Genomic DNA, 15,200 nt, shown 5'->3' with positions numbered 1-15,200 from the left:
ATAATTACTTGACCTGCTAGCAGTCATGAGGTTTTGGTAGTAAGAAAAAAATCCAGGTAACATCAGGTTCAGTCCACAGCATTACACATAGACATCATAGATGCATTGCTCATGTTGCCTGAATTTACTGAGCTATTTCAGTGGAAGAACCTTCTGATGTGGGCTTGTTGCCTGGGCATGTTTGCAGAAGTACTGAAAGATTGTTAAAAATTCAAAGGAAGGTTTTTCTCAGCTTGCCATCAAAGACAGCCCAGAAAGAGCTAGAAAGGCACTGAGACAGGGAGATACATGCTATGTACTTGTGCTTTGTGTTAAACTACCTGAGGGAACTACGTGGACAGTTTCTTGCCCTGAGCCTTTCACATAATGATAGTAGCTTGATAGCATGCCCTGGATTCCTGCAAAAAGATACAGCAAGTCTTTGGGTAGTCTGAGTTCCCCTCTGTGCTGACTTTGAGAATTATATAAAAATTGGCTTTGGATGGTAAAGTCTATGATGAGGTGTAAAACTGTGAAATGGGTTGTGCATGTCACAATGGAGTATCTGTTCTCTAAAGGCATTTTGGCTGCCCATCATGGTGAGTGTCACTGAAATGCCAGGGAGAGACCTGTCTGTATTTCATCCTCTGATATCTATTCCTTATCTAGAAAGCAAACAGAAAGGACTTAAGTGGGCTAAAAGTGCATGACTTTGGCAAATGGTCATAGCAAAACAGAGGATGCAGGTCAGTTCAACTTTGTGATGAATTTCTGCCAATTGTTGCAACAAATGTTGGTGCATTTTAGTATTTTTGTGCCTTTATAGGTATTTACTTATTTTCCAGTGACAAGACTTTTTGTTTTCTGTAAGGAACTATTCTGAGTTATTATTGTAATAATAACTCAGCTACAAAAATGTAATTAGATACCTCAGGTATTTAAGATTTTAAAAATCTGCATGAGCAATCTCAAAGGAATACTTGGAATGCACTCCTTGTAAATTGGCTTATTTTTGTGTAAGAGCTGATATGAGAGTGGTTGTAATGTGGAAAGTATATTAATCTGTGGACAAGCGTTGTATATAGGAATTTATTACTCTAAACATTTAAGACCTATGAGGTGATTTAGACTTACTCTTGTTATTTAAAATCACAGCAGAAATATATATCACTATCTTTTGATACTTTTGGTTGTTTCTATTGGTTTATAAAAGTTGTCTAGAAATACTTTCATTTGAGTTCTTCTCTGAAAGAACAACTCAAATGAAAGTATTTGAGTTCTTATCTGAATTTAAGTTCTTATCTGAAAAATACAGCCACTGGTCCTTGACGGCAAATCCTGAAGCAAGCAGATGCCATTCTAGCCTGATGCCATTGTGTGGAGATACAATCACCCTTTAGCAGTACTAATGTAATAAAGGCAGCTGGACTTTAAAAAGATTTCGAATCAGTGCATTTCAGAAATGGTTGTGAGATGATTTTCTTAATCTTTTTTTTTTTCTTTTTAGAGTGCAAGAAGTGGATAAACTACAATTTCAATATTGTAATCTTATTCCAAATTATTTTTAGCACTGAGAGATTGAATATTCTCCTTCTGGAGTCATCACATGTCAGAATTGTTCAAGGCTTTGTAAAACTGTTGCCCAATAGGTGAACATGGAGACACAGCTAGACCCCATGAAGGATGATTTGCCTTTAATGGCAAACACTAGCTACCTGCTTGTAAAGCACTATGTATTGGACTTGGATGTGGATTTTAAAAGAAAAGTTATTGAAGGCAGCATAGTTTTGTTCTTTGAGACTGGGAGCCAGTACAGGAAATCCAGCAGTGCTGGCAAAGAATGCTGCCAGTCACAGTTTGATGAAATCTGTAAAATGGGGGCATCTGAACCCTGCCACATTCCTATGATAAATGTTAGTACCTGTTCATCTAAAATGGAATGTAATGATTTTGCTGTCAGCGGTATAGAAGAGGAAGCTACTTCTGATGAAAATAGTAACCATAGCAACAATGAACAGGCTTCTGGGATTTCTAGTTCAAAGGACTGCTGTGACATAGAGGATCATGGAAACAAGGATTTTCTGCTGGTATTGGATTGCTGTGATTTATCTGTGCTAAAGGTTGAAGAGGTAGATGTTGCTGCGGTGTCAGGCATTGAAAAATTTACAAGGTCTGCCAAGCCAACTGGTGTTTCAAAGGAGCTGGAAAATCTCAGGAATCGGATTGTACATGAACTTGTGACTTTACCTGCAGATCGCTGGAAGGAACAGCTACACTATTTTACTCACTGTAGCCAGGCACCTGGCTGTGGGGAGCTTCTGTTTAGTACTGGCGCCTGGAGCTTGGAGATAAGGAAATCAGGAATTCAGACTCCAGTGGACTTTCCTCATGCAATAAGAATATGGTACAAAACCAAGCCAGAGGGAAGATCTGTTGCATGGACTACAGACCAGAGTGGCAGGTATGTAACTGTTTGCTGAAAGCTTTGTATGCAATAAATTTAAATAGGTGCGAGAATGGAGAATCATATAATTGCTGAGCAACTGTGAAGATAATGAAAACTGTTCCACAGATTTCATTTCATCCTTGGTTTGAATCCTTTTGCTGTTCTGTAGAAGAACAGACAATCTCTTTGCTCATGAAACCCTAATGGACTTGAAGATCACAGCCCTGTTTCAGTGATTGTGTTTGCTCTTTCTGAGTGGGAGTAAGTAATGTGTGTATTTCAATAAGTCTGTGCAGGAAATGGGGAATTATCATTTAGGGAAAGATAAGGTATGAATGTTAGGTTACTTTGTGCTCTTTTTCCTTCCTGGCTTACACAGCATAAAGTTCATTATACATAAGATTTAATGGAATTACTTCACAATTAGTCCTTTATCAATATTGTAATCAGCTTAGAAATACAGTCTTTTGCTGTTTAGTCTCTCATAATCAGCTTTCAAAATCTTAATCTATAATATTAAGAACATAGATGATAGCAAATAAACTGCAAACTGAAAGAAGTATTGGTATTATATCTAGTGTTAGTGAAAAGGACATGGTATTGTACTGAAATCTTCAATATAAGCCTTTTATGGAAGGGAAACTACAATCCACTCTTGACTTCTACAACTGTAATTGTTTTATTGGAATGTGGAAAGGTGGATTTTAATGGCTGTTATTTCTTTCTGATGTCTAAAAAGCAGGAACAAAGTTGGAAGATAAGGAACAAATGTGGCCTAATTGAGTACTTGCTTTTCTTTTCCAGTCAAAAGATAAATGTTATCTTTAATTCAGTTATATTCATATAAATTAAGTCTTTTCACTAGCATCTGTGTTGATGAGGAAAATGAGGCCTTTTGATTGTATTTGTGGTGGTTAGGGAATTCTGCTACTAATCTGTAAGCACCATCAAGTCCAGAAACGTCTCAGTCCATGTTCATTGTTTCTTTCCCTTCCTTTCCTCACTCCCTGAGGAGTATTTTTGGTATGAGTTTAGGAAATTTAACTTGATATAGTACTCTTATATCTGAAAATTCTGAATTTTGACTGCATGTGAAGATAGAGCAATTGCCCACGATCATATGTCTATGTCCACCTGCCCGACTAACTAATGTTAGCAACACTCCGCTGGTATAGGACTCCTCCTCTCTGTGATTTGAGCATTTGAATGTTTCTTTTAGTCATCTAGATCATGAACAGTTTTGACTCTTTATAAGAGCATTGTTTTTAATTTAGTGACATTTCATGGCAGTTGTACACTAATGGATGGAATTTTATGGATCAGCAGTGGAGCAGAAAAAGCAGGCTTGACATGGATCCAGCAGTTTGATGGTATAAAATAGTACAAACTGATGTATTATCAGGCCTATGTAGGGTATTCCAAAAACTAATTCCTGTCAGAAAATAAGTTTTCATAGCATAGTCATTAGAATCTTTCTTGGTATCCTTTTAAAATCAAATTCTGTATGTGATGAGCCCATAAACATAGTGGTACTTCTCATATTGCCACAGGACAATTCTTCAAATTGTTCCAAATTTGGAACAATCTGGTGCTTTTTTTTTTCAGATGTCAAACTGTTTGCTAAAGGAGTCTATATGGTGGTTCCAACTCTGAAGAAAAGTAAATAACAAAGTACACACATTGTGTAACCACTTCAGTATTTCCTGTAATTTAACACTAGTGCAATGTTTTTAAATTTAGCCTATGCACAATTTTATCAAGAGCTCCATTTTATTTGTTTTAAAGAATGATGTATTATAATACAGAAATAACATCAGCTGAAACAAAGCTTGTGGGATGAGTTTAGGCAAGATCAGATATATGTGTACGGACATGTTATCACAGCAGAACACACTTCTGTTTTTGGTAGAGGAACTGAACATGTAGAATTTCAGAATTTCCCTGTCCAAGCTTTTGGGACCAAACAAAAAAGGCAATGACAGAGCTGACTTGTGCTAATGGAAAAAGGAAAGGAGGGAAAGTGTAAAGGAATGACCAGGATACCTACCAAAATACACTTGATGAAAGGGACACTTTTGACCTCTCTAAACTTGGATGCCAGTTCCTTGCATCACTGTTATGATGACACAGGTGTGTGTACAGTTGGGTCATAAGGAATAGTAGGGAGCTAATCTAATTGAAATAAGTAGAGCAGGGAAGAGAATAGAAGGGAATAAGATATGTTTGGAAAATACTACTGAGGTTAGTTTGGAAGGAAGAGTTATTTACTACAAATTATGAAATGTGTTATGAAAATAGATGTTTGTTTTTTCAGTGGTGTGAGTTAGCATTGTTTTGTGCTCTTGGAAGCTGGAAATGCAGGAAGGGAATAAAGAATTTGGTTTTCTTCATAGGCAAAGTTTAGTAGAATAAGATAGTCCAGAACCCTGGTAGGTCACAGACCAAACCGTAAGAGGCTCTCCTCAGCTGTGAGGAATCTCTACTGTTATTTTGTTTAATTTTGTTCCCAGTAATGAGAACATGGGAATATAAATATTTGACAAATTATTGGAGTACTTTGAAGTTCGTTGGATTATTCATGTGCTATACAATGAATTCTAAAGACTGACAAATGATATTAATGGAATGGAAAAGTAAAACAAACAAACAAACAAAAAACCCACCAAAAAACCCAAAAAGCACAAACAAACAAAAATCAAAAAACCCAAACCAAAACCAAACAAAAAAAGTAGGCAAACCCTGAGTATGAAATAAATGGATTTGATATTCCTGAAATGTGGAAGGCAACAAACTAATATTTGTAAAAAATATAAATTATATCCTCTGAATTAGTTGCTCTAACTAAAAGGAAGACATAGGTACCCATGAGAAACATTGGTTATTATTGACTGGTGTTTTTTTCAACAGTAAAATGTAAACAAGAATACCTGCTCTGGTGGAATCTGATCACAGTCACTGGAACCTTGCAGATATGTAAATTGATAAGGCAGAGTAAAAAAGTTCATGTGATTTAGATGCCAGAAAGTCCTGCTGCTTCAACAATGTAATTTGAAGTAAAGAAGAGCTGCAAACAGCAGTGCTTTTACAGGGATTGGCCTTGTAGATCACCCTTGTAAGGGGTGCCCCCTCACATCCTTAGAGACAACCTTTGCAGAAATAGGGAATGTAATTTTTCAAGTACAGCAAAGGGGTAGAGTTTCTGAGGTGGGCTTTTCCCTTGATAAAGCCTCAGACATTAGGCAAAACAGGTTGACATGGGTGAGCCTTGGAATATATTTCAGGTGTTTGATGGTAGGCATCTCAAGGCCTGCAGATTCCTGTTCAGAGAACAGATTATCAGCCGAGCATTTATTATTAGCCTGAAGATCATTTTAATTCATTATTACAGTGCATAGGCTTACACGGGAGAGGAGGTGTGCCAAGAGCTGGTTTGAACTGATTTTGTTGAGTTGTAAAGATATGTGGACTACTGATGAGTTACAATTGCATGAATCAAATTTTCATCAGAGAGATTACTGAACAACAGTCTCTAGTCTCCTCTTGGGGCAAAACCAAACATAACCACAACTAGTACTGATTTCTCCAGTAGTCTGGATGGCTGTTCACTTGGGAAAATTTACCCATTTTTCTCATGGTCTTCCTTTTTGTCAGGACAACTGATTCAGAGGAGATAATTTAAAGGTTTTTACAAATATTTGTTTCTTGCCTTCTACATTTCCAGGCATAACAAATCCATTCATTTTGTACTTAGGGTTTGCCTATTTTTTTGTTTATTTATATTTTTTGCTTTTCTTGTCTAAAGTTGTCCAGAGGAGTGGCCAGAGATGTCACTGCTGTGTTTTGTGAATGTTTTGTGGATGCTTGTTCTTCCAGTGTGACAAATAACTAGATAAATATTCTGAGTTTTCCACTTACCTTTCTTTTACTGCATGAAATTTCCTTAACTCTTGAAGCCTATGATGGCAAAGATTGTGGTTGGCATAGATATTACATAAGTAGATGATTTGAGTATTACAGGATCATTAAAAGTTAAAGACTGGGGTGGAAACGATAGGTAGTAGAAAGAGGAAAGGAACTGTGAAGTTTCTTGCTAGGAGGGGTGGAGATAAATTTTTAAAAAAGGGTAAGTACTGCTATCAGTTGACAAAAGCAGTCTAAATCTAATTATTTGTCTTTGCTATTCTATCATGTGCTTAAATTAGCTGGGTTTTTTTTCTGGATCAAATGAAGAAACTGATTGATACCAATATAAGAATTATATTTCTGGTCCTCTTAAGTGCTGAAATTGTGCCACAAAGACAGTTGTCAGCTGCAGTGGATATCCTAAAGTAACATTGCACAATTACCAATGCTATAAAAAGAAATTACCACTGTAAAAGAAGTATAACAAACACCTAATTAAAAGCTTACATAATTGTTCTTCTGATAGTTTCCTTTAAAATTTAGAACCTGTCTATTTCATCATTATTTTTTAGCAGACTGACATAATTGGGTATATTGAGGAAAATAATGACGTTAATAAATATACCTGGTCAAAAATTGTACTAAAATGGGTGAGGAGTGGAAAGAAGTCCTACTTCTGAAGAACAGATTATGTACATGACCAGTCTTTCTCCACTTATCTAACTCACTTTTTACTTGGGCTTTTATGGTAGAGGCTTGTGACCTTGTTGTGTGTGTATATTTTAGAATTAAAATGTTTTAGGGAAAAATGGGCTACTGGACTAGGAGGCTTAGAACTAAGCCTCTAGGAGCAGTTTGAGTGCTAGCACTAAGCATATCTAAGTTCACTGAATTTCATTTTACCCATCTGCAAAGTGGTACCTTATGGTCTGCAGGTAAACGTGCTCTCTGAGAGCAGGTGACATAAATGTTCTTGGTAGCATCTATTATCTGTAATGTTTACATTATATTTGACACAGAGTTATAAGATTTAGTTTAGCACTGTTCTGCTAGCCAGTTTTCTCTGTCCCTTTAGAGAATATGAGGATGCCCTATACTGCTCCTAAGGGTGGATTGTACTGATGGCACCTGGCAAAACAGCCTTCATAGTGCATGGCAAATCATTAGGAAAATGTGTGTAGCAGTAGTCACTAATCCCACCTTTCCTTTTTCCTTTCCATGCCTTCCCAGCACGTGTGTGTTTTAGGGTAAATATAATCCCAGTAGCTCTTGATTAACATTGCTAGGGGGAAGCAGGTCTTCTCCTGGAAGGTGAAAAAACAGGTTCTTCTTTTTTCCTGTGAACTCACTGCCATTCACTCTTTGTTTTTACAGGAGAAAAGCCAGTTATTCTATATTTATCAGATAGGTTACAGATTCAGTTTTAGGAGTTTAATTCTAACTAAGTAAATGAAAAATCTATGCAGGTTAGTTGTCTATTACGTTTTACATTGTGTTTTACTGTTTAAGAAATAACCACTTGGCTTTCTCTCCACTGCAGTTACCTGAACTTCACTCGATGTCTAGGTCCTACTCTATTCGCTCTGGTACATGATGGTGGAAGTTAGACCATTTTCTTTTCCTGCTTGTGTGCTTTAACAATAAGGCCTATTTATACTGCAGCTTTCATCTCTGTTTTGCTGGAAAATCAACTGGCCTGCATTAGTTAAGCCACAGTAATTTAAATGTGCCAAGACAGCTCTGGATCCAATAGCAGAGATAGCAATGACAAGAGGACAAAAATATCTTTGGAATATATTTAATCTTTGACTGTCAGGATTTCCAAGTTCTTTCTCTCTGTATAGTTTGAAGTTGGCTTTAGAGAAGGAATAATTTGAAAGGAAAAGCAGCTTGGAGGGGAGTAAATAAAAGGCTAAGATCTTAGCCATTGCAAAATCAGTTTTGCTCTAACAATTTATCTCCTACTTTCTGAAGTGTTTTGATAATTTTTCAACTCAAGTAATGAAAGATACTGATCAGAATATTTTTAGCTTCAAACGTTCACAAAATAATGTATTTTTCTCCCATAATATTTTGCTTTAAATATCGTAGGTTTTAAAAAGTTCCATGTAGTGAAGTGATGATTTCAGGACTTTCTTTTACTGAAGAAACCTATTGACAGTGAATTTATATAATTTATATTTATATAATTTATAATTGTAAAATTAGCTTTTTTTTTTCCTTAAGATAAGTAGTGTTGTTATGCACGCTATAGGAATTTAGATAATACTGCAAAATAGGACAAAATAAGTAAACCAAGAATCATTAAGTCTATCCACCAGCAATAGCAAGTTAGAAGGAGCTAATGAAAGGCCTTGTTACCTTCCCAGCTGTAGCTAAATGGTTAATAAGAAATTTACTGTCATCAAATATTACAGCTGAAATTGGAAAGGGGTAGTAGACTGAGAGGTTCAGCTGGGGAGAGGTTTAGAGTAACTGCAAAAGGAGCAGTACTACGAGGAAGATTGCTATGTAGGAAGCAAGAAGGAGGCTGAAGCTAACATGATAGAAATTAATTCTTCTTATTATATGCCCTGTGGCTGAAATTACCAAAGACAGGTGAGCTAGGTTGCATTACCTTTAAGATTAAATGTAAAAATGCCAGGATTTTTTGAGGCTTGGACTAAGGAAGACTCAAAACTAGATCTACTGCTGATTTTGCAGGAGCCTCAAGGTTGCTAATCCAGGAGACTGGATTCATGATAGTGAAAGCACTACTGGAATGATAGCAGGGAGGTGTCACAAGTGTTGGTGAAGCCATGCATTGGCATCGTCAGAAGATACTCAGAAGCCTTCTTTGACCTTATGGGCTCAGCTGGAAGCTATTGTATGAGGCTGGAAGACTCATGCAAAAACAGGAGAGGGGAAAGACTGGAGTTAGTCTTTTCTAGTTTAAAGGTATTGTAGTAATCTTGCTTTTCTTGTCTTAAATCACTTAGATTGTACTTTGATTAGTTCATGTCATACAGGTTTGGAACCTGCAGAGCTGAAGTTAAAGAAAGAAACCACCTCAAGTACGACAGCATCTTTGATTTTTTTAATGTAGAACCTAATTCAGTCTTTCTTATTGTAATTCCAATGTCAATCTCTTTTCCTTCCATCTAGGCCATGTGTTTACACAATGGGATCACCAATAAACAACAGAGCTCTCTTTCCATGCCAAGAACCACCAATTGCCTTGTCGACATGGCAAGCCTCAGTTCGAACAGCTGCAGGCTTTGTTGTGTTAATGAGTGGTGAAAACTCAGCAGAACCAGTCCAGCATCGAGAAGGTGAAATACATTTTTCAAGGCAAATTATTTTCCATACTTTTATAATTAGAAATCAAGCTTGGTAACTAAGTGATTTGTGAAAGAATGAAGTTCCTAACCTTAAAAACACTTCCATATCTCTCTGTAATCTCCATGTCATTCTGTGGAAAAGTTACCTGCTCAAGGCCTCAGGATAACTTCATAAGTATTCGAAGTATCTACATTTCTGCATTTCACTATGTTGCTTTTTTTCTCTGTATTTCCAAAACTAGATTTAATTCTTCATAAATTGTCTTTATTTTAATCACAGTGTACTCGAGTTTTGTAGATGCAAACCTTATCAGGCTCTCAACACCTTCAAGCCTTGGTAGATAAGTATCTTTCAGTTTTAGTTTTCTAGTCTGAGTGTAGTTCAGCATGTGATTAGAAGCAGCCATTTTGCCATATGTGTTGCCTGGAATACGTGAAGAATATTAGGTCAGTGCCCTGAAAATCTGATCTCTGTGGGGTTTTTTTGCATTGATAAAACATAACCTTTTTCAACAGTAAGCAAACAAGGATTTCTTCTATGTTGGTTATACTTAATTATCTAAACTTCTTTCTGCACAGTGAAGGAAGTTTTTAAGGCTTGTGTAAGTTCTACATATAATGAAGTGTGTCTTGTTGTCGTGAGTTTTGATATAATCTGTCAAACTGAGTCAGTATTTTCTAGTGTGAGTAGGTCTGATGAGACATAGCATGTAAGAAAAGGTTAGAATTAAGCTTTTCTGGAGAAAAATATCTTTTGTTCCCCTTTAAATAGGCAGGTTTATTCTTGAGCATAAAAAAAGATAAAGTCTCTTGATTTGAGAATCACTAGTTAATCCATTTTCATGGAATTGTCTGGTTATATATGGCCATATATGGGGCCTCTTTCAAGGCTTTTCTCTGCTGCTGAAATATGGAAAACTGCTATGATGAGCTGATCAGTTCCCTTGGAAAATAATACTTTCCTGTCTCAGCATCAAGAAAGCAAGGACCCTCTTGACTTCAGGCTAGGATAGCAGCTTTTCCATCAGTGTTTAACTAGTTTAATGAGAGACTAATTTTCTTGCTTACATGCAGCTGGAAATGAAAATCCGGCAAGCTTTTTGGAATTGTAAAAATTTACAAAACTAATACAGAGGCAAAAATGGAAAGGAGTAATGTTCTGAGGAATGTTTTAAAATCCAAGTGAACCCAAGATTTAAGTGCTAATCTGAAGCCTTGGATAAATTCTTAATGAATTTAGGAATTCAAATTTGTGAGTTTGATTAATAGAATCTCTAAGAGCTAAAAAGTTTGAAATGTTCTGTTGTTTTAAATAACCTGTCCACATAGATCATGTTGTTTGGCAATTCTGGAAGGTATGTGAAGTGTATCCAGCTTAAATTTTGTCTTTACACACCAGAAAACCTTCCAGGGTAGCTTCAATTTTTTGCCAAGTTGTTTACATACAGTATGCTATTGCTAGTGCTGCATATTTATAATATCATACATAACTGGTAAAATAATAAAATCTATTTTTAAAAAATGCAATTTATTGAAAGAATTAGCATTTTGGTAAAAAGTAAAGTTGTGAATAAATTTATTTTGAATAGAATTACAAGTTAGCTGAATTTTTTTTTTTTTCCTTTAAAAGTAATGTTCAAAACCAGTGAGCAGGCAGACAATAAGAGAACACCAAGCAAAGTCGATTCCTTCAAGTTTTTAGAGACCTGCATCCTGCTTCACACATCTCTACATGCAGGGATGCAGTAATCCAGCTGGGCTAGATGTACTTTTATATGCAGATTCCTCATTTATCACTTGTTTTTGCAGGTCTTGTCAAGAGTCTGTTTCCTCCTATATGTGCCATTTTTGCATTCTGCCTCCTACAAAACTGTGGTTGATGCTGTCATTTGAAATAGAGGGAGCCCACATTTGTTTGAAAATAGTGTTAGAATACTTACACAAATAGAAATGGTAACTATTTGAGTATGACCAAAAGTGCTTAAAATACCTTGCATTCTTTATGGAGTACTTAGAGACGTTGATCAGAAAAATGCAATTAATAATGCCCTTTGAGAGAAAGCTTGATGGGGAGCACTACATGTGTGTGTATTGTGAGCCATTTAAACATTAGATTTATTTTTCTACATTTGTCAGTTTTACTTTCCTTTAGCACATTGCTTTCCTTTAGCACATTACTATAACACATAGAAGCTGCAAATACATTAGTCACAAACACCTTTCTATTTGTTCCATTCATATTCAAGAAGTGGATATTCAGCCATTAAGTGTGGAACAGATTGGCTCGGTTTTTGTGTGGCTACTCTACTGCTATTGTAATCCTTGATCTTGTTTTGACACCTGCTCAGTAAGTGAGGAATACACTGGTACTGAGAAAAACTAGAGTGCTAGAAGAACCACTGCTCCTGCAATATAGTTAGCAGCAACAACATTTGCTGCTGACTACACTAGGAGGAGCCTTTGCATGTGCTCCTCACATTCCACAAGGTGAAACAAAAGAGTGCAGTACTTGTGTTGGTTGATCTCCAGTATGTATCAGGGTCTACAGCGTGGTAGTTGAGAGCTTGTCATGTGCTATCATCTCTCTGACCCATTGCTGAGCTAATGCTCTGGCATGAATGTGAGGGAGATCTGTGGGGAGTTCTGGTTTTCAGATGAGATAAAAAAATCCCTACAGGTCACAAAGAGTTTCTGAAAGCTGGAGGGTTCTTAATCCTGGTGCTCCAGCCAGATAGTAGTTTTTACATAATTATGTATTTAGCTGCACTTTTATATATTAGCACTAGCTCTTACTTTGTATATCCATTGCTGTGTGAGGCTATTTCTCCTTTTCCAAAGAGGTAGTTGAACTTTGTGGTTTTTAGTAAATAGTAAACATCAGCTGTATTTTGTGGTGTTTGTGTTAGTGAAAACTATGTGACAAAAAATATACTCATAAGTAAAAATGTTCATAATGTACTTGCATCTGACATTAACACATATGGCTTTGGCATTTTTTTTTTCAGTTATAATGAACTCTACTAGACTCAAACAATTTTAGTGATGTCAAAGATAGCTGAATGCATTAAAAATTCTAGGAAGTAATTACATCATTCATAATTATTATTTCAAGTAGGAGAAATAAACAATCTTTAAATTGTTCTTTTGCACAGTTACAAACAGATTAAAATTTCCTGCTCTTGTTAAACATTTGCATGGAAAGTTTTTCACTTTTAACTCATAGAATAGGTGATTGTTGCTGCATGATTAGTGCAGTTATGACGCAAAAGATTTGCTTTGCAAAACTGAAAAAAAAGTTAGAATTACAGGTAGGGAAAATAATAAAATGTTTTGAATCTATTATAATTGCCTAAAAGATTTATATGTAAGAATCAAGTTGTTTTAAAATTGCATTACAAGTACAAGGACTGGGGTGATCTACTTCTATTTTTCCCTTGGACTAATCCCAGCCCTAACCTCTTGTTTTTCCCAATGTGTTCTCACTTAGTCTGAAGATGTTTTTATGGTACAAAATGCTGTGTTAGGTAAAGAAAGCCACGTTTCAGCTGCACTGTTTTCTGTTATCCTAGAGATGGAGCTGTCTCCAAGGCGGACACTGAAAAGCGCAGTGCAGCCAGAGGGTGCGGAGAGCAGCAAAAAGGAGTTGAGTGAAGCTTGTGATCCCAATCTGTGTGCTGGGATCGATCATAGGATACAGATGAAGGAAAAACAAAACAAAGCCCACTGACGTGAAGATAGTGTAAGGAAGGAAGTGAAGTTATGGGAGAGGTCAGGCTGGGAGTCAATCTTACCAGTAGTGAGAGAAGACACAAGGTTAGTGAGTTAGTTAAGCTGTCTTTGAGACAGTGCTTCGTGGTTCTCTCCAAGAGAACTTCTGCCAGCAGAAAGACCTTTTCAGTCACTGATCAGCAAATGCACTGCTTTCCAATCTGAAGGATTCTATGGTTCTATAGGGAGAACTCACTTGTCATGCCCATGCATGTGATTTCAGTTAACAACTGTAGGATAAATATAAAGGTATTCTACATAGTTCTTGAATATGAATGCAGAAGGCATCAAAAAGCATTGCAGGAAGTGGGCTGAACCCTGGGTAGATATGCAGACACATAATAAAACTTGGGTCTTGCTCTGGGAGGATCCATAGTTCACATGATTCCTAAAATCCTTGCAAAGTTTAAGGGGCTTTGGCGTCATCACTCTTTTTGCATTGGGTCAGCTCTAAGTATTCTGTTCCTTGCTAATTTGGATCGATTTCTGAATGTAGTACATGCTGTTCTTCTCTCTGGACTGCTAATCTGATTGCCTTGCCTTTTAGACATTCTGTTCAAGCTGTTTGTGGAGTTTTTTGTTTTTTTTTTTGAAAAAAACCTTCTTGCTTGCTCTAGCCTGTCTTACTAAACTTGTTTCTCACTGTAACACTCTCTGATCTCTACCTAGCACAGGCCACACCCTTTCCTTTTAGACAATCACACAGTCATGAGAGCTTTCTCCTTTATACCTCGTGCCATTTGGAACAATTTTCTGTAACTGCTTTTTGACTTCCATGCTTTTTTCAGAACATAGTTGAAAACACGTGACAGCTTTTCGGTTACAATTTTCTCTGATGTTATTTAATTCCTACGCTTTTACAATTAACATAACTACACGGAGCATTTAGTAACGCTTTATAGAATTTAGATGTAACGCTAAGTGCAGAACCTCTGAACCTTCTCCTGTATGTATATAAGTTAATGGCAAAGTTGTTACTAACTACAGTCTGTGTAGGCTTGGGCCTTTAGCACAGTGTCTATCAATGAAACTCTGTACATCAGGAATTTGTTTTCTGAAATAATATATTGTGGCTGCTGTGTACAACCTTTTTCTCTCAAGGTGGCATTTGCTTGTCTTGGCTTGTTTGTAGCTTTGTTAAGTTAATAATAATAGAAGCCCAAAAGGAGGAATGAAATTTGGCAAAGTTATCCTCCTTATTCTAATGTGTTTGGAGCAAATAAGTCCATTCTGCTTACATACTGACAGGAGCTTAGGAAAATTACAGGAGAAATATATATTCACCTGACAATACTGACAAAAGGTTTTTGATGGATGTTGCCTGAAGTGGAATGGGGTGAAGGAGTGTAAGTGGTTTCTAGTGCATATAAGAGGCAAAGACTTTATCTGCCTCCCAGAAGACTTCACAAATGGTATTGTTTTGTCATACTAAATAGGAGGTGGAAAACTTGTTGAGGCTAAACTAAAGATTTTTTCTTTGTCCTTCGTTTGGACAGCCTGACCTTCTTAGGTCATTAAGGAAGGAAATCAAGTGATGCTTTGCAGCAGTTGTCTATTTCCTTTCCTCTGTGCCTTGTGGTCTCCACTTGTGTTATTTTCCATTTTTTTCCCTTTTGGTAGTGTTCCATAGTCCTAGTCAGAATACTTTTGCAAAAGAACAAGTACTAAGGTTCTGTCAAAATAACTGAAGTTTGTATGTTTTCACGTTGCCCTAGCTACAGTCATTTGCACATGATTCATCAGATTGTAACTCATGCTAGGTTCTTTTCAAGGTAATTAATCTA

At 36.5% G+C, this 15,200-nt stretch overlaps 1 protein-coding gene across 11 annotated transcripts in view; it reads left to right on the top strand.

Annotated features, from left to right (window-relative positions):
• The window catches only part of AOPEP (aminopeptidase O (putative)), a 183,768-nt gene that overhangs the window by 6,515 nt on the left and 162,053 nt on the right, over nucleotides 1-15,200 (top strand). For all 11 annotated transcript variants that reach the window (XM_059873543.1, XM_059873542.1, XM_059873539.1 and 8 more), the window contains exons 2-3: nucleotides 1,487-2,440; nucleotides 9,473-9,639. In XM_059873543.1, coding sequence (XP_059729526.1) covers nucleotides 1,635-2,440; nucleotides 9,473-9,639 — 973 coding nt within the window. In that variant the 5' untranslated portion in view covers nucleotides 1,487-1,634. The remainder of the gene's footprint in view (nucleotides 1-1,486; nucleotides 2,441-9,472; nucleotides 9,640-15,200) is intronic.

This window comes from Haemorhous mexicanus, chromosome Z (genome assembly GCF_027477595.1).
Source record: "Haemorhous mexicanus isolate bHaeMex1 chromosome Z, bHaeMex1.pri, whole genome shotgun sequence".
In the NCBI taxonomy this organism is placed as follows: domain Eukaryota; kingdom Metazoa; phylum Chordata; class Aves; order Passeriformes; family Fringillidae; genus Haemorhous; species Haemorhous mexicanus.
This window is presented reverse-complemented; position numbering and strand designations above follow the sequence as displayed.